This window comes from Chrysemys picta, chromosome 6, assembly GCF_011386835.1.
Source record: "Chrysemys picta bellii isolate R12L10 chromosome 6, ASM1138683v2, whole genome shotgun sequence".
NCBI classification, from domain to species: Eukaryota; Metazoa; Chordata; order Testudines; family Emydidae; genus Chrysemys; species Chrysemys picta.
In genome coordinates this window covers 39,072,292-39,097,825 of record NC_088796.1, presented here as the reverse complement: position 1 = coordinate 39,097,825, position 25,534 = coordinate 39,072,292, and the positions used below count along the sequence as shown (strand labels likewise).

The following is a 25,534-nucleotide window of genomic DNA, read 5'->3' as shown; positions in this document are numbered from 1 at the left end:
TTACATTTTAAAACTAAGTATTTCTTTTGTCATTTACTTTTATGTTAATTTTTTTTTTCCTGTTTCCAAATGTTCTGTGTGCAGCAGATTTTTGTATTGACAATGAATAACTGCATTTCAGGAGTCAGTAAGGAGGAGGAAGCTAGAACTGATGACTGCTGGATAGGGAGCTGCTTGGACTTTTGGCATGTGGAAAGGCATGGGAGTCCCAGGTGACCAGCTGAAGCTTTTGGCATCTGTCAGAGGATGCACCCTTCCCTACCTCTTGTGGGTAGATTTGACAAATATTGTAGTTAGGAGAGATGTTTGACTCCTAGTAGTCCCCCCACACCCAGACCCCACCAGCAACCTTAGATAGTAACCAATTGTACCATTACTCATTACCCAAAATCTTCCACTGCATGCAACAATGGTGGAGACACTGGCTGGATATTTATTTTCTGAATATCAGCAGTGAAATGATTAACAATACTGCCATTTAATACTATCATATTTTATGTTTCACAGTGAATGCCTCATTAAATGAATGGAAAAGTCCACTCGTGGCAGAACTATTGTTTCAAGATTTGGAAAGGAAGACAGAAATGCAGCAATTCACATTTGTTTCACAATTGGACATTCTGAGTCAGAAACATAAGAGATATCCTCCTTTACACAAAATTTTTTAGATTTAGTAGGTCTAGCGACCAATTCTAGAGTTTGTGCATCCACCTCCACGAAACCGACATGGCTTTCTAAAATATTCTAAGCTTAAGGCATCAGAGACTGCAACTCCTAAATTTGGGAATATACAGACACAGAAGACATTTGGAAACATACAGACACAGAACACAGAAGATATAAGGCCTTATTGACCCAAAGCTTACCACAGCTAAGGGGTGCTTAGCTAAAAGCAGTCTCAGAACCATTTAGACATGTTGCTTTATTCATTGATTAACTTGGCTATTACCAGTCTTTTTTCTTACTTTTAAGTAAAACCCTAAAGAAAATAAAGACCTGCTCATAACCAGATTATTTTTGGAACATGAGACGGTATTATCACTAGGATTGTTTGGCTGCTTTGCAACAAAGCAAAAGCTTAACTCCCCTATACAACAGAACTCTTGAGCGACAAGTATATCAAAGTTCTTTTCAACTTTCCCTTACGGTACTTGTTGACTATCGGTCTCGTGCCGGTATTTAGCCTTAGATGGAGTTTACCACCAGCTTTGGGCTGCATTCCCAAGCAACCCGACTCCAAGAAGACCCGGTCCCGGCGCGCCGGGGGCCGCTACCGGCCTCACACCGTCCACGGGCACCTCTTAACGGTTTCACGCCCTCTTGAGGCGTTCAAGAGGGCGTGAAACCGTTAAGAGGTGCCCGTGGACGGTGTGAGGCCGGTAGCGGCCCCCGGTGCGCCGGGACCGGGTCTTCTTGGAGTCGGGTTGCTTGGGAATGCAGCCCAAAGCTGGTGGTAAAGTATATCAAATTAGTTATGGCAAAATTTGAATTAAGTAGTATTGCCTAGAAATATACAGAATTTAGATGGTATAAAAATGATTCGATTTCTAGTTCAAGCAAAATATCAAGATGAAAAAAGTACAAATCATGTTGGAATTAATTAATTTAAAAGGCTAAACAGTAATCAAAATTATATGATTTTGCATTCCAGTACTTCAGCCTCAGGGCAAGAAATCAATGCTTTATTTTATAACATTCTGTAATGTGATGGGATACCATATCAGAACATAAACAATCACAGTTTTCCCAGTATATCAATGGTTAACCACTAAATATAGCGGGTCATAATTCAAACAAGTGCAATTTTCAATCTGATACATATTGACACTTATTGGTTTTTAAAACTGGTCACTAAAATAATCTACATGTTGGAAAGGGTGTGGAGTTTTCAGATTTGGCTAACGGCTGCTGTAAACCAGAGTTATTTCAGTTTATCTTAAATTGATTTAAGCTAAACAGAAATAGGCCTGATTTACACCAGAACAGGAGTGTATACAGAGATGTTTGAACTGGTATCTAAGCTGTTTAAAAATAAATAAATAAATAAATAAATAAATAAATCACACCATATATTAAATTGTAGAAACTCTCTCATTTAGAGAAGGCCTGTCACTAAATTCATACAAGCTATCTTTATCCAAATTGAACATTTCAGATTTTTTCCACTACTGCCCTTCAAATACGTAGCATCAGCATAACATATTAAGTTTATTGTTTTATATTTATCAGGCTTGTCTCTTGAGCCTTCTGTACATAATATAATTATGCGTCATTTTATAAATTTTAGATCTCTTTGAAGTGGAGTGAAATTCTAACAATGCGTAGAATGTCATGGAAAGAATTCTGAATTATATCTAGAAACAAAGACATCTATCACTTACCATCACCTCTACATTCCGATGAGGTTCCACAAATCCATGAACTGTCAATTTACGAAGCACTGAAAAATACGGTAATATCTTGCTTGCACAGTCTCTTTTTGTAGAATGCTGTCCCGCTCCCCATCCACCCAGATATCAAGTAATTAAACATATGGCTACAATAACCATTGCTATAAAAGCCTCTAATTATTCAAATATGAAATAAATTGCATTTATTTTGCACCTTTAGGCTCCTCACCCGCATTCTTGCCACTAATTTAAGTTTGGCAGTACTACTTTAAGGTAGAGCTGGGTAAATAATTGATTTTGTGATTAGCTGGCAGTTCTGAAAATTAGGAAAAAAATGTAAATTCAGAAAAATTTCAGTCAATTGAAAAGGTCCGATTCAGGTTGAATAAAACATATTGTTCGACCTGAAACATTTTGTTTCTGGGCATTTTTAAAGGGCAAGATTCACAAGCGGCTGGAGGGGGAGGAGGAAGTGGTGGTAGTTATGGTGCCTCCCATTCAAGCTTTAGCCCACTCGTCAGGGCATTCACCCAGGATGTGGGAGACCAGGGTTCAACTCCCACCTCTCCCACATGTGGAGATGGGACCTGACCATGGGTCTCACACTGCAAGACTGTTCCCCATCCACTGAGCTATGGGATATTCTGAGGTGAATCCCTCAGATTCTCCTGGTAAAGCTCTTCCATTGTGTCTAAATTAAATAGCCATTGGAGCAGGGACATCAAGTTGGGTGTCCCACCTCTCAGGTGAGTGCCCTAATAAGTAGAATATAAAGTCAGATTCTCTCTCTTTCTGGCCAAATGATTATTTATACAAAGTGGAACAGCTTCAGCACAAGAGATTGAAAAAGACCCACCCTGGACTACCCTAAAGCCCATGGATTAAGACAGTCTTCCGCAATGTCGCAGATACAAGTTCACGTCCCTGCTCCAAAGATTTATTATTTATACACAGTGGAACAGACTCAACATGAGAGATTGAAAGAGACCCACACCATAATATCAGATAGCCCAGTGTCTGGGGAATCTCCTGAAATGTGGGAAACCCAAGTTCAAATCCCTTCTCCGCATGAGGCAGAAAATTGAACCTAGGTCTCCCACATCATAGCTTAGTGCCCTAACCACTGGACTACAAGTTATAAGATGGACAGTGGCACCTCCTCCTCCTGCCATTTTGTGAACGGTGCCTTAGTGTCCCCCACCCCAAAAAATGTAATTAAAACCGTTCAGCAAAATTCATGTCAATACCACAAATACTTTCAGCGCCCTGAAAAATTAATTTTTTGGTAAATTTACTATTTGCTAATAAATATTCACCCAGCTCTACTTTAAGGTTCCATTCATGTCAAAATAAGGCTAATGAACAATAATGAAAAAAAGGTAACTCCAAAAAGGTTCTTCTTTTCCTGGTCTATCAAAAGGATCCAGTGCCCTAATTTTACCATTTCTGGAGTTCTCTCACAGGGAAGAGAACGTGTCATTTCCAGAAACTCCTGAATACTACAGCCCACAAAGCCTTCCTTTTAAATCTTCTGATGTTTGAAACAGTTGTGTTTGTAGTCCATACACAGAAGGAATACAGACACCCCCCGACTTCCGGAACGGAACACCTTGCGTAACTCGAATTTTGCGTAAGTAGGAAACATGTACCTGACAATTATGGGAAAAAAAAAAAAAAAACCCTCCTATTTCTAGCTTACGGAACTTTTTCCTTAAGTGCAGATTTGCGTACATTGGGTTTGCGTAACCTGGGGGGCATCTGTAGAGAGATTCACAAACCACATCTCTTGAAACCCAACATAACACTAGGGTCATCCATCTCACCAGCACAAAGTAGAAACAGCAACTCTAAAATGTGCAACAGCTATACTAAATGGCTAACAACTATTAAAGAACTATCCAAAATAGCCAAGTTATAACTATTTCCAATTGGTTTCTGATAAAAGCAGATCCAGGTACACAGAGCAAGGTTTTTCATTTCCTATGTAGCCCAGCCCAACTGCTAAATACTCAAGTAGAAAAGAACTGAGATTATTGGGCTCCAAGTGGCTTTGCTAGAAGATTCTAAGGTTCTCACAAGATGCCAGGGACACCGTAATCCAACAACAGGAATACACAAATGTCACCTGAATAACCTTATTTCATCGTTTATAGTACATTAAGCACACATATTTAACAATCTTTTTAATTATTACCTTTCAATGACAACAGAGTTCTTTCTAATGAATTTGTAGCTGCAGCTTCATCTCCCGTAAAGATCTGTTGTAGGAATGTATCTGTGTGATGATTCCATAAGGAACAGGCAAAACTATAAATTCCAGATGCTAACTGTAAAGAAAAACCAATACACTTGAATCCCAATATTTGACACTAGTACAATAAATGTATAGATTCACAGATCTTTAAGGCCAGAATGGAATGTTAAATCTAGTCTGACCTCCACCATAACATAGGCCATCATCACTCCTATATAATAGCTTGTTTGATTAAAAAAAAAAAATCTTCCATAAAGGCATCCATTTTTGATTTTGAAGACAGCGAAGACACAGAGAACCCCCACTTCCCTTGGTAGTTTGTTTCAATGATTAAAAATGTGTTCTTTTATTTCTAATTTGAATTTATCTGGCTAATCCACATGGCTACAAAGAGAGTTTTGCGACAATAATTCTTCTTGCTGGAGAACAAAATTGGAGAACTGGTTTCTTTACAAACAAGTTTCAACGTGACATATATTGTAGATTGGTGAATGTCTGTTACACTCTATTCCAATTTCTAGTCATATTTATGTTGTTTAATAAAAAATAGTATTGTACAGTATGTGCACGTGTTGAACCCTATTTTGATGACAGCTGCATAGTTATGTATATTCTTTACTGATGAAGCATATTAAACTGATTTTCTGCCCCAAGTTATTTAAGTTAAGAAATTATAGTGAGGTTGAGACAGATAGTTAGTTGCAAATTTAAACATATGGAGCAAGTCTTTATATATAAATAACTCAATTTACATTTCAAAAACCATAATCTTTATTTTTTTTAAATCACTGTCTTTTATCCATCCTGCAACAAAGGGGCATACTGTATTTAGAAAATATTATAAGAAATAAAGGTTACTTTCATGTAAGAAAACAGAATTATGCCCTAATTTCCCAGAATGAGTTATTCCAACCTAGAGAATGAGGATTTAGTAGTCTGCACTGAGAGTTTCCTGTTCATTTATCCCATTAGATGGAGTGCAGTGGCACTTGATTCAGCCTCACAAAACACAGGTAAGCCACTAGAGACCAAGAACATTAATGCAGAGTCCTTGTGCCTCTAAGTTCCCCAGCATCTCATTTCCTCACTCTGGCTCTCTGGCAGCACAGCTCTGATGGAGCCATCCTCTGAGAGGTGTCCAACCAGCCACTGTTCCCAGAACACTTATTGTGTATGGCACGTAACAGCTGTCCACACTGCCAACCAGGAGTCAGTGCAAGTTAACACTAGTTCAGTCACAATAAATCTGCAGTGGGCAAACTCGTGGGTTTGGAGATGAAAGGGAAATTATACTACTGAAAGCAACTGCTCCTCAAGCCCCACAATGCTTTGAATCCATGAAGTCTGAAGTCTGTAGAGAACCTGCAGAGTTTCCGTTGTTCCCTGGGAGGAGAGTGCTGCAGAGATGGCTTTCCCCCACTGAGCTTGCATTCTCCTCGTGTAAATGGAAAGGAGCATTTGAGCCTTTTAAACATTTCCAGGGGTAGTATGGGAAAAAGCACAAACACGCTTGGTTGAAAATTTAACAAGTGGGCAAAAGATGCTGGCATCGTGGGCCAATCGGAGGTGGAAGTCAACATTTCAATAATGAATGAGACAGGACAGGTATGATAGGGATAAGCTGTTAAGCGCCATGAAAGTGAATGCAAGTAGTAACTTATGTTTGATACAAACAGGGAAGAGGGAGCCAGTGGTGGGGTGACATAATGGGCTAGGAGAATAATCTTTGCAGCAGCATTTTGAATGAGTATGAAGAGAGTAAGGATGCATTTGTCAAGACCATACAAACGGATGTTGCACTAGTTGAGACATGATATGAGGACAGCTTGGACAAGAGTTTTAGATGTGTGGATTGGTAGAAAAGGTAAAATTGACATGTTATGAAGAAAGACGAAGCAAAATTTAGACATAGCCCAGACATGAGGACCTAGAACACAGATCCGAGTTAAAGATGATGCCCAGGTTACAAGCCTGAGTGACAGGCAGGATAGCAGTGTTGTCCACGGTGATCAAGAAAGAAGGAAAGAAAGAAGACAGCCGGAGGCGGGGGGAAAATGGGGGATACGAGCTTTTCTTTTTAGCCATGCTGAGCATGAGCGATGGCTAGACATCCCCAGATATTAGTTTGAAAAGAAAGAGATAGGTCTGGTATAAAGAGGAGGATCTGTGAGTCATCAGCATAGAGATGGTAGTTGAATTTGCAGATGAGATTATCCAGAGATAAGGTGAAGAGAAGGACAGAGCCCTGCAGAACCCCCAAAGAAAGCTGAAGGATGGATGAAGAGGATATTCTGAAGGACACACTGAAGGAGCAATTAGAGAGGTAGGAGGAGAACCAGAGAAGGAGAGAGTCAGGAGTACAAGATTTCAAGAGGAAGAACAAGGTTGACTACGTCAAAAGAGGCTGACAAGTCAAGAAGGGTGAGGATGAGGTACTGGTTCTGAGCTTTAACTAGAAAGAAGTCATTAGAGACTTTGGCGAGTGGAATGCAAAGTGGGGAAGTTGGACTGGAGAAGGTTGAGGGTGGCACTGAAGGAGAGGAACCTCAGACAGTTATTGTAGACAGTGCCGTTAATGAACTTAAACTATCCACGATGACTCCAAGATCTCTTTTGTGATTGATAACAGCTAATTTAGTCACTATCATTTTGTACGTATAGTTGGGATTATTTTTTCTAACATGAATTACACTTTGCACTATCAATACTGAATTCATAAACCACAGTCTCACATAGTAAACCATGGTTCTCACTTAGCCAACAGCGATGTAAACCAACAGTTATGATGAAAAAAACAATTTTTTTGCTAATTAACAAAAGTACATAACCCAGGGACCTCACTATACGCTATTGTGAATTAAGCTAAACTGCATTGAGGCTATTTTCATTCAGAATGAATGTGTCCACACTGGGGTTTAAAGCAGTTTAATGAATCCACTTTAAATTTACACCTGTAGTTATTTCGGATTAGCTTTCCTGAGAGGCCCTGTGTAGACAAGCCCCTTAGTTTGTTTCACTCTCAAATCATGGGGTCAGCACTAGCATCTTCATACAGATGACACACTGACCTCAGAGAGCAGTTTAGGAATCAGAGGCAGCATGCTGTATTTTCATATGGACAGCTGAACCAGATGTTCAAAATAAGCTTACCTGGGTTAGGGGCTTTTGCTCACCCAAACTCTTGCAGGTCATCTTATGCAGGAAGCATTAGGGAGTAACTTGTACAAGAAAGCGGGTCAATCAGATCACAAAGGCATTGCAGCAACTTGATGCGCCACATTTGGCAGAATGATTGAGGAAACTTGCGTTTCAAGAAGAATGCAAACAGGTCTGTTAAGGCCACAACTGCCCCCAATCAAACACAAGAGACCAAAAGACAGAGGAAAGGAGATTATATTTCCCTAGAAGTATTACAGTGTAGCTTAGAACATCTACCACATAATTATATTTTCCCTGAAGGATGACTGACCACCACAGCAAAGAGATTTTTCGGTCACGTTTTTCTCCTCTGAATTTGGACGCCTACTAATGTGCACTCAGACAGCCCCAATTTGTTCAGTTAAATAGTACCGAGCATCCTGAATACACACCCTTGCACAACATTAACCTGAATATTAATGCACGGCCTATAATGAATTTGGAAATACCATCAGCACCTTTCTAGATAACCATCGTTTAATATAATTCTTGACAGAATGGTACCAATACAGTTCCCTGTGCCTAACTGTGCTAGAAAACAGCTTTATAAAATATACTTCATATTAGTTGACACTGGGTTGAAGAAGCACTATTCTATAACCTATGGGACAAATCTATATGCTATACTCTACAGATTTGTATAATGGAGAGAGTAGTTGCATGATTTGTCATTTTCATTCAGACCTATTAAATTAATACAAGCAGTTGAATGCTGCCTGGGATAATTTAATTTTATTTCTGCCTCTGCCACAGAGTTCCTATGTGATGTTGGGCAAGTAATTTAAACCAAACTTCTTATAGGCAGTCACTAATTGTATTCTCATTTTCTGGGTGTTGGTCTTGAGAATCCAGAGTCTGATTTACAGAAATGCTGAGCACTCACAGCTGCAACTGAAGTCAACAGAAGTTGAGCTTTCAACATATAAAGTGCTACATAATGTGAAGTACTCTAAAGAATCAAGCCGTAGGCATCTCATACTGGGCCCCCAAAATTAGTGAACAATTTTGACCTTCTGCTCTCCATGTGTAAAATAGGAATAATAAAAACCCCTCACGTCACAAGGATGTTGTGAAGATTAAATGATGACTGTGAAACACTCTGATACTAAAGTGATGAGTGTCACAGAAAAGCCCATGAATAAATTAATAATTTTGTATTCACAGCACTGTTTGAATAGTGTGCAGTAAATAAAGCTTAAGGTCACACATTAGACAAGTAACTGAAATGCTGAATATCTTATTAATTGAGCTCTCTCCATCTTATGCACTGAATGAGGCAGGGGTCCTGTGGCAAGAAATAGTTATAATGTAATTAAAGACTGTATCATAATGCAGGGGTTGAATTAAGGTTGTACAGGATACTATAACACTATCAATTTCCTAATTTTTGAGTGTTTCATTTTGCAACTTTAATATTTTTTTCAGTTTTATTTCTGTAATTTCCTAGGTTTTTAAAAAAAGCAAACTGAAAAAATAAATTCCATCACATGGCATCATAATGACTCCCTTGTGGTTCTTCTGCAGAGTTGGAACCTTTAGGTCCACCATACACAGACCTCTGCCACTTTATAGGATGGAATTACTGATAGCAATAGTAGGTTGTTACCCTCTACGTAGAGCAGTACTAGAGGGAGACGACACACACACTTGGCCAGTGGGTTTCACAGATATTTACAAGAATGGCAAAACTTAGCAACCTTGGGTCCAGGCTCTGGAGAGGAGTACTCTAGAGATCACAGACCCTTCTGCTTGTCTGTCTTGTCCTCCCAACAGCTTATTCTTCTACCCCATCACTACCAACCTGTCTTCCTATCCCATTTCCAGTCTCCACTAAAGTTTCTTATCCCAGTGCCAGTCTCCTTCCCAGCCAATTCTAGTTTCCATCCTACCAGCTTCTTGTCCAATCTGTCTCTCTTTCACTGTGATGCGCACACACAGGATTTTCATCCAATCTCAGTCTCCCTTTTCACCAACAAAACTCTTACCTGACTCCTTGTCCCAATTTCCCAGCAAGTCCCAATTCTCCCCGCTGTTCCTGGCTCATCTCTCCCTCTCTCCATTCTCCTCCTCCTCACTGGTTCTCTGTCTCTTCCTCCAGACAATCCCACTATCTCCTCTTTGCCTGATTCCTTCACTGGCTCCCAATCCAAGCCACACACACACACCCCAGCTCCCAGTCCCAGCCTCCATGCCCAATCAGCCCCAACCTCCAGCTCCCACTCCCAGCCTCCTTACCCAACCAGTATCAACCTCCAACCCCCATCTGCCAGTGCCAGCCTCCATCCCTCATTTCTCATGGCCAGTCTCTCTGCCCAGTCAGTCCCAAAATCCCCTCTTCATGTATCTCATTCCCAGATGCCTTGCCCACTAGTCTCTGTCATCCCCCAATGATTACAAGTCCTAGTTTCTGCCTTCTCCCCCAGTTCCAGTCTCACCAGATTCCTAGTCCCAAACTATTCCTTTCCCATCTCCCCAGTCCAGCTCTTGTTCCCCTCTGCATTCAAGCCAGGCGGCTTCCTCCTCCACACTTCCCATGTACCAGCAGGGGGGTCACTGACAGCACTGGAGAGGCAGACTCCTGGCTCTCAGTTCCACTGCCCGGCCTCACTTTGGCACATTCCATTCTTCTGAGCCACCAGAGCCTAGTGTGGAGCATTCCGAGTCACTCTGAGGTATGATTCACATTCAGTCTGGCCAGCAATAGGAGTTGTTAGGGAATGGAGCATGCTCAGTGTGAACGGAATCTTCTTACACTTTAGCTGCTGAATTCTAAGAATTCTCTATTGAGCATGAGCAAACCAAGTTTTGCTCGGCCAAATTTGGGGGACAAGCAAAAGAGACATCCCACCTGCTAAATTTTGAATCTCTAATCCAAAGCAGGGAGGCTATGATGGGGTAGTGAATCCTAATGGTCACCCATCCCCTCATGTGGCATGGCCCTTTAAGAGGCTGAAAAGATGCTGCTTAGGAAGACCTAGAAAATCTGATTAACAGAACCCAGCTCCAGGGGTGAGAGCTGGGAAGACTCCTAGGTAAGGAGAAAGCGTAAAACTAACCAATATAGCTGGGTTCCAAAGAGGAGGGCTGGGGATTCTTGTGTAAGGAAGCACTGAAAAGGGGTAATCCCAAGAAGGAACTGGGAAGATTTCCAGACCAGAGGCTGTTTACTGACATAGTAAAGAGTCTCCTGAAGGAAGGAGCCAGAGACAGCTAGTTAGCAAGCCTGAGGTGATGAATGTCCCTGGATGTGTCTGAGTGAGCTTCTGTTTGTGCTTATGGCTGTCAGTAATAAATGATAAATAATAAACCCTTACAAGGAGGTTGCTTTTTGATTAAAAAAGCTGTCTTGACTTGTTTATAACCCGGCTTAAGGGAAGTGAGGAAGAGTTCTCCTGTAATGCCATATCTAACCGAAAGGGGCACACACTGGGGTAACCTCCACACCAACACAGAGCCACTAAAGCCTCTCAGAGAATAGGTCACCAGAATTTTATTTTATTTTTAAAAACAGCAGAACAATGTATTTTTCCCTAGCCTCATACTTATAAATGGCTGAATCATTTTGGTTGAAATTTAAACAAAAAAATCAGCCTGAGGAAGACACCCAGCATGGAAAATTTCAGCCCAATGGTTAAAAGTTTGAGAGAGTTATGAGCAATTGAAAACAGGATCTTATCATGGAAAGCATCAGGCAACCTAATAGGTAGTGCTACCAGCTCACCTTAGCCTACTTTTTTTTTTTTTAAATACATCACATATTATGACTTGTCATGTATAGAGAATAAATAACCATTTATGACACCCTTTCACATGTGCACCTCCCATGTACCCACTTCCACAGCCCATCACAAACATTTATAAACAAATACATAAAATAGCATTTCTACTCTTCTCTCAAGCCCAGAATATTACATGTTGCATTATTAATAGCGTTACTTACGTCATAAAAAAGTTTCCTATCTGCAGCAAGTCGTTTAGATGCCAGCGTCTTAGTAACATGATAAAAAGTAAGTAATGCTCTGTGTTGGCGGAGATCATCTTGGACTTTCACTGATTCCAGAAGAGTAGGAATAAGCTCTGGCCACTGTCTAGGGCAATCCAGCCTAGCAACTTTAGCAATCAACACAGAGATCTGAGTGGCTATCTGCAGAAAAAAGAGTTACCAGAAAGACACACATAAGGCCTAGGTAGATTTAATAAAATTTACATTCTAGAAACTTAATTTCTGTTACATTTAATAAACCCGCTAATAAAATTTTAAGCTACTTGTTTAGTTGAGGCTTAGTCAACATTTTACTGTATTACTGTATTTTAAAGGGCAGCTAGAGTCACTATATGCATTTTATCAAGTATCAGGGGGTAGCCGTGTTAGTCTGTATCTACAAAAACAACAAAGAGTCTGGTGGCACCTTAAAGACTAACAGATTTATTTGGGCATAAGCTTTCGTGAGTAAAAACCTCACTTCTTCGGATGCATAGCTATGCTCACGAAAGCTTATGCCCAAATAAATCTGTTAGTCTTTAAGGTGCCACCAGACTCTTTGTTGTTTTTATATGCATTTTAGCAGCCTATTATAGTTAGGATTCAATAGAGACCATTCTTGGCCCAGTGAAAAGTTTTTAATCTGACTTCACTTCTCTTCCTGTTTAATTCTATATTTTTTTTCTATACAGAGAGAGAGAAAGAGAGAGAGAGAGGATAAACACACACACACACACATATATAACAGCTAGGTAATGTTAACAATACATATGGCCCTCATCAACATAGTATATGAGCACCACTTCCTGTTTCAAAACATGGCCTTTTTGCCTTCTCTATTTGTATAATGGTAAGAAAAGTGTAGGCAGAACATAATGCCAAAAACAGGCTGCAGCCTCAAACTGCCACAAACTAAGTGCTTGGAGCCACTAAGCATTTAAGCACATGCTTAAAGTTATGCACTCAAGGCACTCTACTGGATCAAGGACTTAACTTGCTAGTCTGCTTCAAGCAGCAATAACTTGTCCTATTTCCCCCTGAGATTTGCCCTGGATGACTATGTTTTGGGGGCATTATGGGTTGGATTCATGAGCAGGACTCATCACCCTTTTCCAGCAGCAGCCAGTCTGTACCAACCGTATTTGGCAATTGGCTATTCTGAACTGAAGGCTAGTAGAAGTGAAGACCTTCCTTCCCAATAAATCAAGTCATATACCCTCCTTATTCACCAGAGTAGATCTAGAGTGTTGCTGTATAGATGTTTCTGTGGCAGCCTGGACAACCAAAGAGTTAGAAGCAGAATGAGAAAAGAGAAATTCTGCCCCTCTGGATGGGACAAAATAGTGGTTTTCTTTCCTTTTAGGGGTGTGACGAACTGGGACTGTTCTTACTGTGGTCTTTGAATGCTGACAGGGGAGTGTGGCTAGGATAGTCTGCATTGGGGGATGGGAGACTGACCGACGGAGAATACCTGAGCATGTAACATGAGAACCCAGGAAGGGGTTAGAGGCCAGGTGACACCTTTGCCCGGGAAACTGAACAAAGGGCTGTGGGAGGGGTCACTGAAGAGAGAGTTTTCAGGAGCTGGCTGGTGATATGGCTGGGAGGCAGACGGGGCTCTGACCTCCCAAGGGGGCTGGGGTGCCCGGGGACCCCAAGATGGACCTAACTGAGGGGGATCCTGTTGTCTGTGCCTGCAAGACCTGTCTTGGACTGTGTTCCTGTCGTCTAAATAAACCTTCTGCTTTACTGGCTGGCTGAGAGTCATGGTGAATCGCAGGGAGACGGGGGTATAGGGCCCTGAGTCCCCCACACTCCGCGACAACTGGTAGCAGAGGTGGGATCTACTGCACCACGTGGACGGCGCTTCCTGCAGTAAGTGACTGGGGAGCAGTAAAACAAAGGGGGATCGACGGGGACCAGGTGGGCTGAAGAATCAGAGAGAGACGGTTTCAGGGGGCGATTAACCCCTGGGAGTGTGTGACCAGTGAGAAGGACTTTTGCAGTAACAGGGTCCCCTGGGGGATAACAGCGAGCGGTCCCGGGGCGGAGGAGTCTGCAGCTCGACCCTGGCAGAGAGGTGGTGACCTGAAGGAGGGCTGGCACACTAGGGGTCCCCCTGGAACGGTGGAAAGCAGAGAGCACAGGCCAGCGAGTGGCCAGCAGGAGGATGTATGCTAAACGTCTTAAGAGCGACCTAGTGGAGCTGTGCAGGCAGAGGGGGCTGCGCATTGGGAGGTCCACCAAAGAACAGCTAATTGCCCAGCTGGAGGAGAGGGATCGCTTGGATGAACCGAGCCCTGTCCCTGAGGGAAGCCGCCCGGCGGAAGCAGCGTGGGCCCCGGGGCCTGACATGGCTGGGAGGGGTCAGACTGCTGCCGAGGACATCCCGAGACCCTGCCTACCTGTGCCTAAGGGAGAGGTTGGGGGAAGCCCAGTGAGTACCAAGGGCACCCTGACCCCAGCGGCCAGCAAGGGATCGTCCCGGCGGAGCTCCCCGTCCCGGCGGAGCTCCCCGTCCCGGGAGCAGATGCGGCTGGAATGTGACAGGGAGCGGAGACTGAAAGAGCTTGTGTTAAGGCAGCAAGAACTGAAGCAGGAGCGGGAAGAGAAGGAGAAACAATGTCAGCATGAGGAGAACCAGCGTCAGCATGAGCGGGAAGAGAAGGAAAACCAACATCAGCATGAGCTGGAACTGGCCAGGCTGAGGAGCAGTGGGGCCCCAGCTGCGGTGAGTGAGGGGGGACCCAAGACTGCAAAGAGCTTTGATAAGTGCTTTCTGGCCCAGCGTAAGGAGGGGGAGGACATGGATACCTTCCTAATGGCCTTTGAGAATACCTGCGAGCTGCTCCAGGTTGACCCTGCAGACAGGCTCCAGTTTCTCATCCCCTCACTGGACTCCACAGCCAGGGAGGTGTACAGCCGACTGAAAGGGGCGGAGACAGGGGACTACGAACTGTTCAAAAAGGCCCTGCTCCGCGAGTTTGGGCTGACCCCTGAGATGTACCAGAAAAGGTTCCGGAGTCAGCGTAAAACCCGTGAGGTCACATACCTACAACTAGCCAACCGGGCGCAGGGGTATGCCCGCAAGTGGACAGATGGGGCCCAAACTATAGAGGACCTGCTTGACCTATTCGTACTGGAACACATGTATGAGCAGTGCCCATCTGACCTGAGGCGATGGTTGATGGACCAAAAGCCAGAGAACCCGCAGCACGCAGGCCAGTTGGCCGACGAGTTTGTGAACAGTTGGGCAGGGGATAACAGGGAGGAGTCCCAAAGGAACAGTCCCACCACAATGCAGAGCGAGAGTCACCATGGGACCTCCCAGCGGGGAAATATAGAGAACCCCCACCAAAGGGGAAGATCCAGCGTCAGGTCCATCCAACCCGCTCGAGGGGACCCACAGGACATGGGCTGCTATCACTGTGACCAGAGAGGTCACATACGGGCCCAGTGCCCCAGGCTCAGGGACAGACTGAGCAGACCGAACCCACAGAGGGTTGACTGGGTAGAGACCCAGCCTGGCGAGAGGCAGCATTCCCAGGGAAGGGGGGCTGGTAGAGTACCACCTGCTAAGGAGGGAGGAGAGCTCCAGGCCAGCTCCTCTGGGGGCTGGATGCTCCAGACTCAAGGTTTTTGGTTTATACGGTGGGCGTGGGGCTGTCCCTCCGGAAAAAGTATCTTGTTCCCCTGGAGGTGGATGGGAGGAAGGTCAATGGATACTGGGATACAGGCACAGAGGTGACGCTGGCCCGGCCCGAGGTGGTGGCCCCAGATCGGGTGGTGCCCGACACCTACCTGACCCTGACGGGGGTGGGTGGGACCCCATTCAAGGTACCTGTGGCGAGGGTGCACCTGAAGTGGGGGGCCGAGGGCCCCAAGGACGTGGGGGTACACCCGTATTTGCCCACTGAGGTGTTGATGGGGGGGGGGGGGCCTGGAGGACTGGCCAAGCAACCCCCAGGGTGCCCTGGTTGTGACCTGCAGTCAGAGCCAGCGAGGGGCACGGCGCCCTGGCCTTGGGGAGGGTGCCTTGCCTGAGGTGCAGGACCCTAACTTGGTGGGGAGGGAACACCCAAGACATGGCTCAGGGAGGCTGCGGCTTCAGACCCAGCCGGCGAGAGAGAGCAGGTGGCCATCCCTGTCCCAGCTGCTGAGTTCCAGGCCGAGTTGCAGAAAGATCCCTCCTTGCAGAAGATAAGGGACCTGGCCGACCTCAGTGCGGTACAGACCATGGGGAGAGGTGGCCGGAAAAGGTTCCTGTGGGAGAAAGGGTTCCTGTACCGAGAATGGGCTCCCGCAGGGAAAATGGAGTCGGGGGGGATCAGGAGGCAGCTGGTGATACCCCAGAAGTATCACCGCCAGCTGCCGTACTGGGCCCATGACATTCCCCTCTCAGGGCACCAGGGAACCTGGCGTACCCAGCAGAGGCTGCTACGGAGCTTTTACTGGCCTGGGGTCTTTGTTACTGTCCGACAGTATTGCCGATCCTGTGACCCCTGTCAGAGGGGGAGGAAGGCCCGGGACAAGGGGAAAACGGCTTTAGGACCCTTGCCCACCATAGAGGAGCCTTTCCAGAGGGTGGCCAAGGTTAAAAGGGGGGCTCTGAACCAAGAGAGCCCGAATCACCGACCGCCAGACTGGAGCGCTGGGAGAAGACCCCAGCCCAGTTGGAACCCCATGGGTATTGGGGTGGGAAAAGGGCACAGGCCGCATAAACCTTCCCACATGCAAACTACGAGTGCCATCCAGCACCCCTGACCTAAGGGGGGCGTGAAACTGGAGGGGCCTGGTGTAATTCTCACCAAGGAATGGGAGGGATGCTGGGGCATCCACGGGAACGGGGGTAGGTTCGAACTTCCCCGGGTCACTGGCTAAAGTGACCCCGCTCAGTTCGGTCTCGAAGGGGGGAGAGATGTGACGAACTGGGACTGTTCTTACTGTGGTCTTTGAATGCTGACAGGGGAATGTGGCTAGGATAGTCTGCATTGGGGGATGGGAGACTGACTGATGGAGAATACCTGAGCATGTAACATGAGAACCCAGGAAGGGGTTAGAGGCCAGGTGACACCTTTGCCCGGGAAACTGAACAAAGGGCTGTGGGAGGGGTCGCTGAAGAGAGAGTTTTCAGGAGCTGGCTGGTGATATGGCTGGGAGGCAGACAGGGCTCTGACCTCCCAAGGGGGCTGGGGTGCCCGGGGACCCCAAGATGGACCTAACTGAGGGGGATCCTGTTGTCTGTGCCTGCAAGACCTGTCTTGGACTGTGTTCCTGTCATCTAAATAAACCTTCTGCTTTACTGGCTGGCTGAGAGTCATGGTGAATCGCAGGGAGACGGGGGTACAGGGCCCTGAGTCCCCCACACTCCGCGACAAAGGGTATGGATGCAAGTGGCTGGGATATGTCAGACTGTTCTAGTTGGTTCCAAAATGGGTACATTAACAAGAAACGCAATTTGGCTGGATCTGGAGGATTGGAGGGTCTGTAGCTCCTCTGCAACCCTAAGTAACAGTTCTCTTTCCCTGGAGCACAAAGGGTCCTGGCCTGCCCAGAATGACAGAGCTAGCGCAATTACAGTTTGTGCCACAGTTAGGTAAGGCAGAGCCAATGCTGCTGGTGGTTGAGGCGCCCTATGTTTGTCAGTGCTATTGTTTATCAGGGTTTAGGCTTAAGTTGGTACCGGAGGCACCATTGCCACTGGAGCATGGTCTGGTAGCAAAAGAGCCCTGTATTTGGGGGCTCTCTTGTCATGATCCTGAGACTTAGGATGTTCTAAGTCCTCATGGGATGAGTGGGAAGACTTACGCAGGGTTATATCCAACTTCTTTGAAGAGATTTTGGAAGAGAATTTGCTCTTGTTTTTATGAGAATGCTCCTGCCCTCCTGACAAGACCCCAGTGGGGGATCAGTGGAAGTAGATTCCCTGGCTCCTAAGTCAGATCTCACGACAGGATGTATACTCATTGCTGAGTCAGGCTGATGTACTAGAGGGGGATCCTCCAATCTTAGTCCGACTGCTTTCTCCAATAAGCGGTTCTTAAGACAAAATTCCTGCCGCCCCTCCCTCCCCCGCGGCTGTACAGGCAGCATTGATGGTCATAACTGATTGAGAAGAAGTGTTGGCAAGAAGCACAGATTTTGAGGCCCAGAGTCCTGGGCATAGTTCAGTACCCGCAATGAGGTACTGGTGGAAGGGATGGAGAATCTAACTATGAAACATAACTAAAAACTATCAAGTAAAATTCTCAACTATTTACAAAATATATACATATATATTTACAGATTGAAGAATAAAGGAAGATGAAGCTCTGGATGCTGGAGTTTCCAACGCAGGCCGTGCAGCAGTATGAAGAAACTGGAGAGGCAGACAGTCTGCTCCACTCTTTATCTCCATGATTAGAGGCACAAGGAGAGAGAGGGCACATGTACAGACCAACAGACCCTGCCTTCCAGAATTCTCTGACTTTGGGCACATGAAGCACATGTGTATTCACAGTGGAATAAACATAGGAACCAGAACTCAAAGAATGAGTCTTTAGTCTACCTCAGACAAACCCAGAAGTACAAAAATTAGTTATTTAAACACAAAGAGATACAAATTTAATTCTGAAATATACGAGGGCATAAATACGATAATCCAGTCAAATGAAGAAAAACTTGATACTTAAGAAAAACTTAATTCTGTGATAAAATCTCACATCCCACATCAACATGAAATACTATTTGAAAGGAAACATGAAAACTGGAAATTCTGTCACATCTTATTTTTAAACTTTCATTTAAAAAAAAAGTTACATCCCAGTAAGAGCACTTGTTAAGAGAATAACTAATCATCATTAATTTCATTACTAACCTGATTCACTGGTTCGTTGAAGTTGGTGATGAGCCCAGCACGCAATGTAGATTTCTCCTCTTCCGAAAGAGCACTGTTATAATAAGATGTTTAATTAACATGTTATATTTTCAAACTATAAATCCCCCCCAACTTTTATGCATATTTACAGAGAGTTATTTTTATAGGTAGTATCAGTAAAAAATTTAAAGACCCAGGCTGGATAAAAATCAATGATTTTTTTTTAAATCAAAATATTAGATTTGTTCATTTAAATTGAATATTTTTAATTTAAATTGTTTTTACTTACATTAGATACAAGTTTATTTTTTTTAAATAACCTATTTGAAATTGACAACCTATTGTGAGGCATATACTTATTATTTATTAAAATATTTTTAAAAATTAAACAAAATATAATATTAAGCGCTATATGTATGCTGCCAAGTTTTAAAGAAAGTCAGATCACTGAACGGCTGGAAGTCACTGGTTAAGCACCTGGAACCATAACATGATGAACATGCTAAACCAGCTTTTGACAGCAGTAGCCTCTTCTGCAGGTACAGTGAGAATATTTTTTTCATTTCAGTTTATTCAACTAGTTCAGCTCAATGACTAGTTTATTCAAAGTTAAGAAACCAATTAGGAACTGGAAAAGCACGAAATCTTGTTTCTTCTTCCAATCTGAATAAAAACTAGGTGTGAAAACATATCTACTAGTTCTAAAATCTTCCAGGACACAGTGACCTGAAACAACCACTTCAGTTCACTAACTAAGGATAATACTTCCTTTGATTAATAAATTAATCTTAAATGGAAAAGGTGTTTTTTTCTTATGTATCTACCACATTTAAGGAAATTTTATTTAATTAATTAAAAAAATAAAATGCTGGTTTTGTGCATGTTTAACTGAATTCCAGTTTCCATCCAAATAGAGCTTAACACAAATCACAAGTAAAAAGTTAATCATTTATTAAAAAGACATGTATCATTCAACATTTTCTAACATAATACAAACGTAAAAATTTATAATCTAAATATATGTTAATTAAGCTATATAACTGCTTAATTAGTGTAGACAGAGCATATCCTCTTGCTTATAAGAAAGGAGCGCCAAATTTAGTATAAAGGCTGTATTTAGTTGCAAATTAACGTTTTAATGGTTATCAACAAAAAAAAACAAAAAACCTTTCTGAGAAAATAACTAAAAAAAGTAAAAATGCAAAATCTGATTAAAATCAATTATTGAAATCAAGGTTTCCTGCTTGCTGATTTAAATCAAGATTAAAATCAGTGATTTAAATTGCTCTGATTTAAATCAATCCACCCTGAAAAGACTATTTCCATTTGAGTTTAATACATCTGACTGGATGATGAATATTTTCATGCATATAGTTTTCTTGCTACTAACAAACTTCAGCCTGGTGAAGTATAAAAAGATCATTATTCTGGCCACTGACATTTGAGAAAGTGGAGAGACAGTAGGAGGACACAAAGATGGACGAATACATGCACTTATGAGACCTTTTGTGATCTACTTTTTATTGACTTCCAGCAGCATATATAAATCACGTTGCAGGCGGTTGTGTGTAGCTAGGTAATACACACAGACTTATGACAGATTTATCTTGGTTGCAGTCCATTATTAACAGACTCAAACCCAACACATATACTCACAGATAACTTGCAAAAGAATATAGGACAAATATAGAAAACAGGATCAAACTGATACTGTGTATGAAATATTATGTACAGAACTGTAAGCTGATGTATAACAAGGAAGGATAAGCAGTGAGGGACTTAACACAAGTAAATAATACTTTTTTTACTTTATCCTTATACAGCACTGTACTTTTCACCAAAGTATGTATTTTAAATTACATTACAAACAATTAAGCCTCAAAACACATATGAGGTTATTAGATATTATATTTTCACCTAAGGTTAAATAAAGCTGCAGAAAGATTAAGTGACATTGACACAATGCAAAAAAACATGATAATAAATAAATTTGTTAGTCTCTAAGCTGCTACTCTGAAACCTGATAATAATTAAGTCATTCTACTGATTTTTAAACATGCATTTTCCTATCATCACTACAGGGCAGCATTAAAGTTGTTTGGATTACATAAACAGTAAATGTTTATAACTTAACATGTTTGGATTTCTTAAAAATTAAACCTTAACTCTGAATTTCCCTAGCGTAATACTTGATTTTGGGATAACTACAATATCCCTGTAATGTGTATTTTTATCCTAAATTATTGAGATGCACTATCAATTTTAATTCCATTTTAGCATTGCTTTGTCTGGGAATTTCCTTGCTTTTATGTAATTAAAAGATTCATACATGAACACTAAAGGAAGAATCTCCAAGAGAATGTTATAATGTGATAGTTCTAATTATATGACAATATGAAGTATCAACATTAAATCATTTTATTTTAATTTGTATGACCAGATTCACAATAATTTACCTAACTCTAGAGTTGTGCAAAACACAATTAAACCGAGTTCAGAGCTGCTTTGTTTTGCCACAGCAATGCAAAACAGATAGTGTAAATCCCAGTTTTCCCTGTCCCTGTTTTTGTACCTCCCTATATTCACTTGTGCACACAGAGAGACCTTAATTTCTCCCTGCCTCCCTCCCTGCTGCACTACCTACATACATCTGCATGTATGTTCCCCTTCTCTCTCGCTCTCTATATTGAACAGATCCAGAGCTAACAGTAGCTTTAGAAAATAAAATTTTAGGAATAAGTCATTTTTGCCATTGATTTTCACAACTGAAAATTTATCTGTCAGCAGAGGCAGGAGCATAAAACTGCCTTCAGAGAAACTCAAGAACTGTCCTCAATCAAAATGGCCTGTAATCTCCCATTGTTCTCAACAAGAATGAACCAAGTTGCCTTCTGGGAAGCTCCCCAGACCGGTGGCCAGGACCCGGGCAGTGTGAGTGCCACTGAAAATCAGCTCGCATGCCGCCTTCGGCACACGTGCCGTAGGTTGCCTACCCCTGCTATAGTGGAAAACTGAAGGTCCTTTGGAAGAGGCAGCATTTGAGTGAAAATTATTGATATATGTAGCAATAACTTACTAGAAAAACAGATTAGGGACGATAAATTCCAGGCTCTATGGTCAACTTTTATGCAAATACAGTTTTAAGCCTTCCTTTCACATTTATTTTACGTAACTTCTTATACAATTTGAGACTATATACACCTCTACCCCGATATAATGCGACCCGATATAACACGAATTAGGATATAATGCGGTAAAGCAGCACTCTGGGGGGGTGGGACTGCGCGCTCCGGTGGATCAAAGCAAGTTCGATATAACGCGGTTTCACCTATAATGCCGTAAGATTTTTTGGCTCCCGAGAGTGTTATATCGGGGTAGAGGTGTATTACTATATAATTTAACCATTTCTCACTTCTGCAACATACCATATTGCACACGACTGTAGTTATATCTTTTTTAGAGAAGTCTAAATGAAAAAATAGTTAGACAATGGCCTATTGTGCATTCAAAATAAGGAATTTTAAAACATTTAATCAGGATTTACAGATTATACAGGGCCTGGAAAAAAAATTCACACATTAACTGTTGGCACATGGAAAGATCTCTGGCAAAGGACCTAAATGATCATTTTCAGCAGAATGTAAGCTTTCACCTAAATCGTTTCTATCAAGCCTTTATGGCTGCAGAGAGACACTTGCAAATGTTAAATGAACCAGTGTTCTCTTCCTGAGTTTGCTGACAGTTCCAGAATCTACATTCCTTTTCACAGTTTTCTCAAGCAACAGAGAGAAACGTACCAGACACTAACCAGACTGACTCCCTTCTAGGATTCAGTTCTCCCAACAAACACTACTAAGTTCCCTATTGTTTAAAACTTGTTATCTTAAAAATATACCTTTTAGCCTAGTCTAGACAAGCCTTAAAGGTCCAAGTTAATGCAATACAAAACAAAATGAGATGTGTTCTTACATCAAACATTTATAGCAATTTTCCTAGTTTTCAGTGATGTTCCTCTCCAGCTACATCACACGTACTCTCCTCTCCCCTACTCCCCAGATTAATTTAGACAAATTTTAGGACATGGGTAAATTTTCAAAAGTGCTTTTAAGTCCCATTTTCAAAATGAATTTAAGCATTTAGGAGCCTAAGTCCGATAGACTTTCAATGAGACGTAGATGCCTAAATATCTTTTTGGAAATGGGATATGGATATTTTTCAAAATTTTACCCTACTGTTTTTGAATAGTTCTATAAAAGTGGAAAATATGTTCGGGAAACAGTAATTCCAATTATCTGAAGTATCCAGATGCCGTTTAAAAAACCAGACACTACCATAATTTTATTTGGTTAGACCAATGGTTCTCAAACTGTGGGTCAGGACCCCAAAGTGGATCGCAACCCCATTTTAATAAGGTTGAAAGGGCCAGCATTCGACTTGCTGGGACCTGGAGCTGAAGCTGAAGCCTGAGCTCCACCCTGTCCCGGGGCGGCAGGGCTCAGTATCCGGGCTTCATTCCTCCCTTCCTCCTCACCCACACCCACTGGGTCACGTAAGTAATTTTATTGTCAGAAGGGGGTTCCAGTGCAATGAAGTTTGAGAACCACTAAGTTAGACATATCAAGTATGTCTTAAAAAATAGCCAATCACAAAAGCCTACACTTCTGAGTGACATTTTCTGATATTTGTAAACTACTGTGCTTACAATTAAGACATTTAATCTTCATTTTAAAAGTAACAGTGACATCTGCTGGATGGTAATTGCCCAACAGGATACTCTTGGGAAAAACAGAAAGCATAAAAAAGCAATTTAACTGATAATACTTTTTCACTTATATTGTGTGTTATTTAACAGGAACTCATCTCCTGTGCCAAATTTTCTTTACACTCAATCCCACAATAGTCATATCTGTTACACCCAACTCATCCTTCATGTAAATAAACACAATATGAAAAAGTCAGGATTAGGGTTCTACTACAGGATCAAATAGGAGAAGATGGACTATTCAGGAGAAAAATCTTCAGACACAAACATCTTATGATAAGGAAATATGGCAAAGTGCTAAAAAGCACTTGAAAAATTGATTTGTGCACAAGTTACGTATCTGAGGTTTATCCTTCATGTATTGATCTTTCTAAGAACTGTCAAGTGCACAACAGAAGAAAGAAATCAAAAATATGCTCATTAATAGTTACATGTAATAAAATGTCTCAAGACACTTTAAAAACAAGAAGAACAGGAGGACTTGTGGCACCTTAGAGACTAACAAATTTTGTTAGTCTCTAAGGTGCCACAAGTCCTCCTGTTCTTCTTTTTGCGGATACAGACTAACACGGCTGCTACTCTGAAACCTTTAAAAACAAGAAACTCATGTTTACAGAACACTTTTTTCTCAATTGATAAGCAGCTCATGTGATGCAACAGTGACATCTGCTGGATGGTAATTGCCCATCCATATTATGTTGAGCCCACTGCAAAAGACTTGCTGGAGAGTCAAAAACCAAGAGAGAGAGATTGTGATCTTCCCTTAATATTTTAAGTTGTTATATTACAACTAAATTATGAACAAAAAATAAGTATTTAACAGAGAAAGTAACTATAGTACCATTTGCTAAATTAACTTCACTTCAGTGTTAAAATTCATGGACTGAAAAGCTAGGGTAGGCAACACTACTAAATTGCTTCAGTTGGAAGCCAGAAAGACAGGAGTTGGCATCAGAGGTACTGAAATCATAAGGTTTGGACAATTAAACACTTTTTTTCTTTTGGCAGGAGAGGAGGAAGAGGGGTATTTGTCTTGATGTTTTATGAAGTGTGGAAAGAGGAAAAACTGAGGCATTCACTTATTCAAATAAGTATTTTCTTTTGTCATCCACAGAAATCCAGGATGAAAGACTACTTATCCTGAGTACTCACAAATTCAAGCATAAATTTGGTGTAAGAGAGCATTATTCAAGTTGCTACCACAATAACCTAATTGAGGGGCACCAAATATACAAGAACGGAGTGAAAAGCAATCCACAACAGCAAGGAAAACAATGCAGCAAAGGAACACAAGCTCAGAAAAGAGGACAGCTTCCCAGAGAAAAAATTAGGAGCAGGAAAAGCATCAGCTTAATGAAGTGTTGAATATGTAACAGATAGAATCCTAGAGACAACTGGCCAGATTATAGCCCCTGCCCCACTCCAGCGACAAACAGGGAGCTGTGAAGAGGCCATAGCAGGCTGGGCAATAACCCCTGCTCTATTTCAGCCCCTGGCATGGGGGGTGTATTTGTAGCAGGAGGGAGAAGTGGCCATAGCATTCAGCACTACAGACATTGATACTCCGGGGGGGGATTCTGCGCGACTGCATGCCTGCAGAAAACGCTCCTCCACCCCCCACAGAATTCCTGTGCTTCCCTGCAGAAAACATGGGTGCAGTTTTGGGGGGGATTGCCCCCCCCAAAACAGAGGCAAGTCATGGGTGGGCACCTCGGCAGCAGCTGGGGCTCCCCCATTAAGAAGGCCCATCGAACCCTCACCCTGACAAGCCCTATCCCTCCACACCTGGATCCCCCCCGACGAGTCCCACACACCAAGACCCCCACCCCACTGAGCCCCAACCAGCTGCACCTGGACCCCCACCCCATCAAGCCCCATTCCTTCAGCACCCGGACCCCACACACACACTGAGCCCCACACACCCCCATCTCCCCACAACCAGACCGCCCCTGCTGAGCCCCAACCACCTTCACCTGGATCCCCTGCAGAGTCCCATTGCCCCTGCACCCAGAACCCCCAATAAGCCCCTGTGCATCCAGATCTCCCACTGAGCTGTCCACAGCCAGACTGCCCCACACAGAACCCTCTCTCC

At 42.8% G+C, this 25,534-nt stretch overlaps 1 protein-coding gene across 8 annotated transcripts in view; it reads right to left on the bottom strand.

Annotated features, from left to right (window-relative positions):
* The window catches only part of IPO11 (importin 11), a 255,344-nt gene that overhangs the window by 202,873 nt on the left and 26,937 nt on the right, over nt 1-25,534 (bottom strand). For 7 of the 8 annotated variants that reach the window (XR_010602178.1, XM_005300957.5, XM_005300955.4 and 4 more), the window contains 4 exons: nt 18,681-18,753; nt 11,783-11,986; nt 4,585-4,717; nt 2,382-2,440 (listed from right to left, as the gene is read on the bottom strand). Coding sequence is in view for 7 of the 8 variants with exons in the window: in XM_005300957.5 (XP_005301014.2) it covers nt 2,382-2,440; nt 4,585-4,717; nt 11,783-11,986; nt 18,681-18,753 (469 nt within the window). In the remaining variant the exon portion in view is untranslated. Of the gene's footprint in view, nt 1-2,381; nt 2,441-4,584; nt 4,718-7,794; nt 7,964-11,782; nt 11,987-18,680; nt 18,754-25,534 lie in introns of those variants that run through there. The other variant, XM_005300963.4, reaches the window with a different exon arrangement.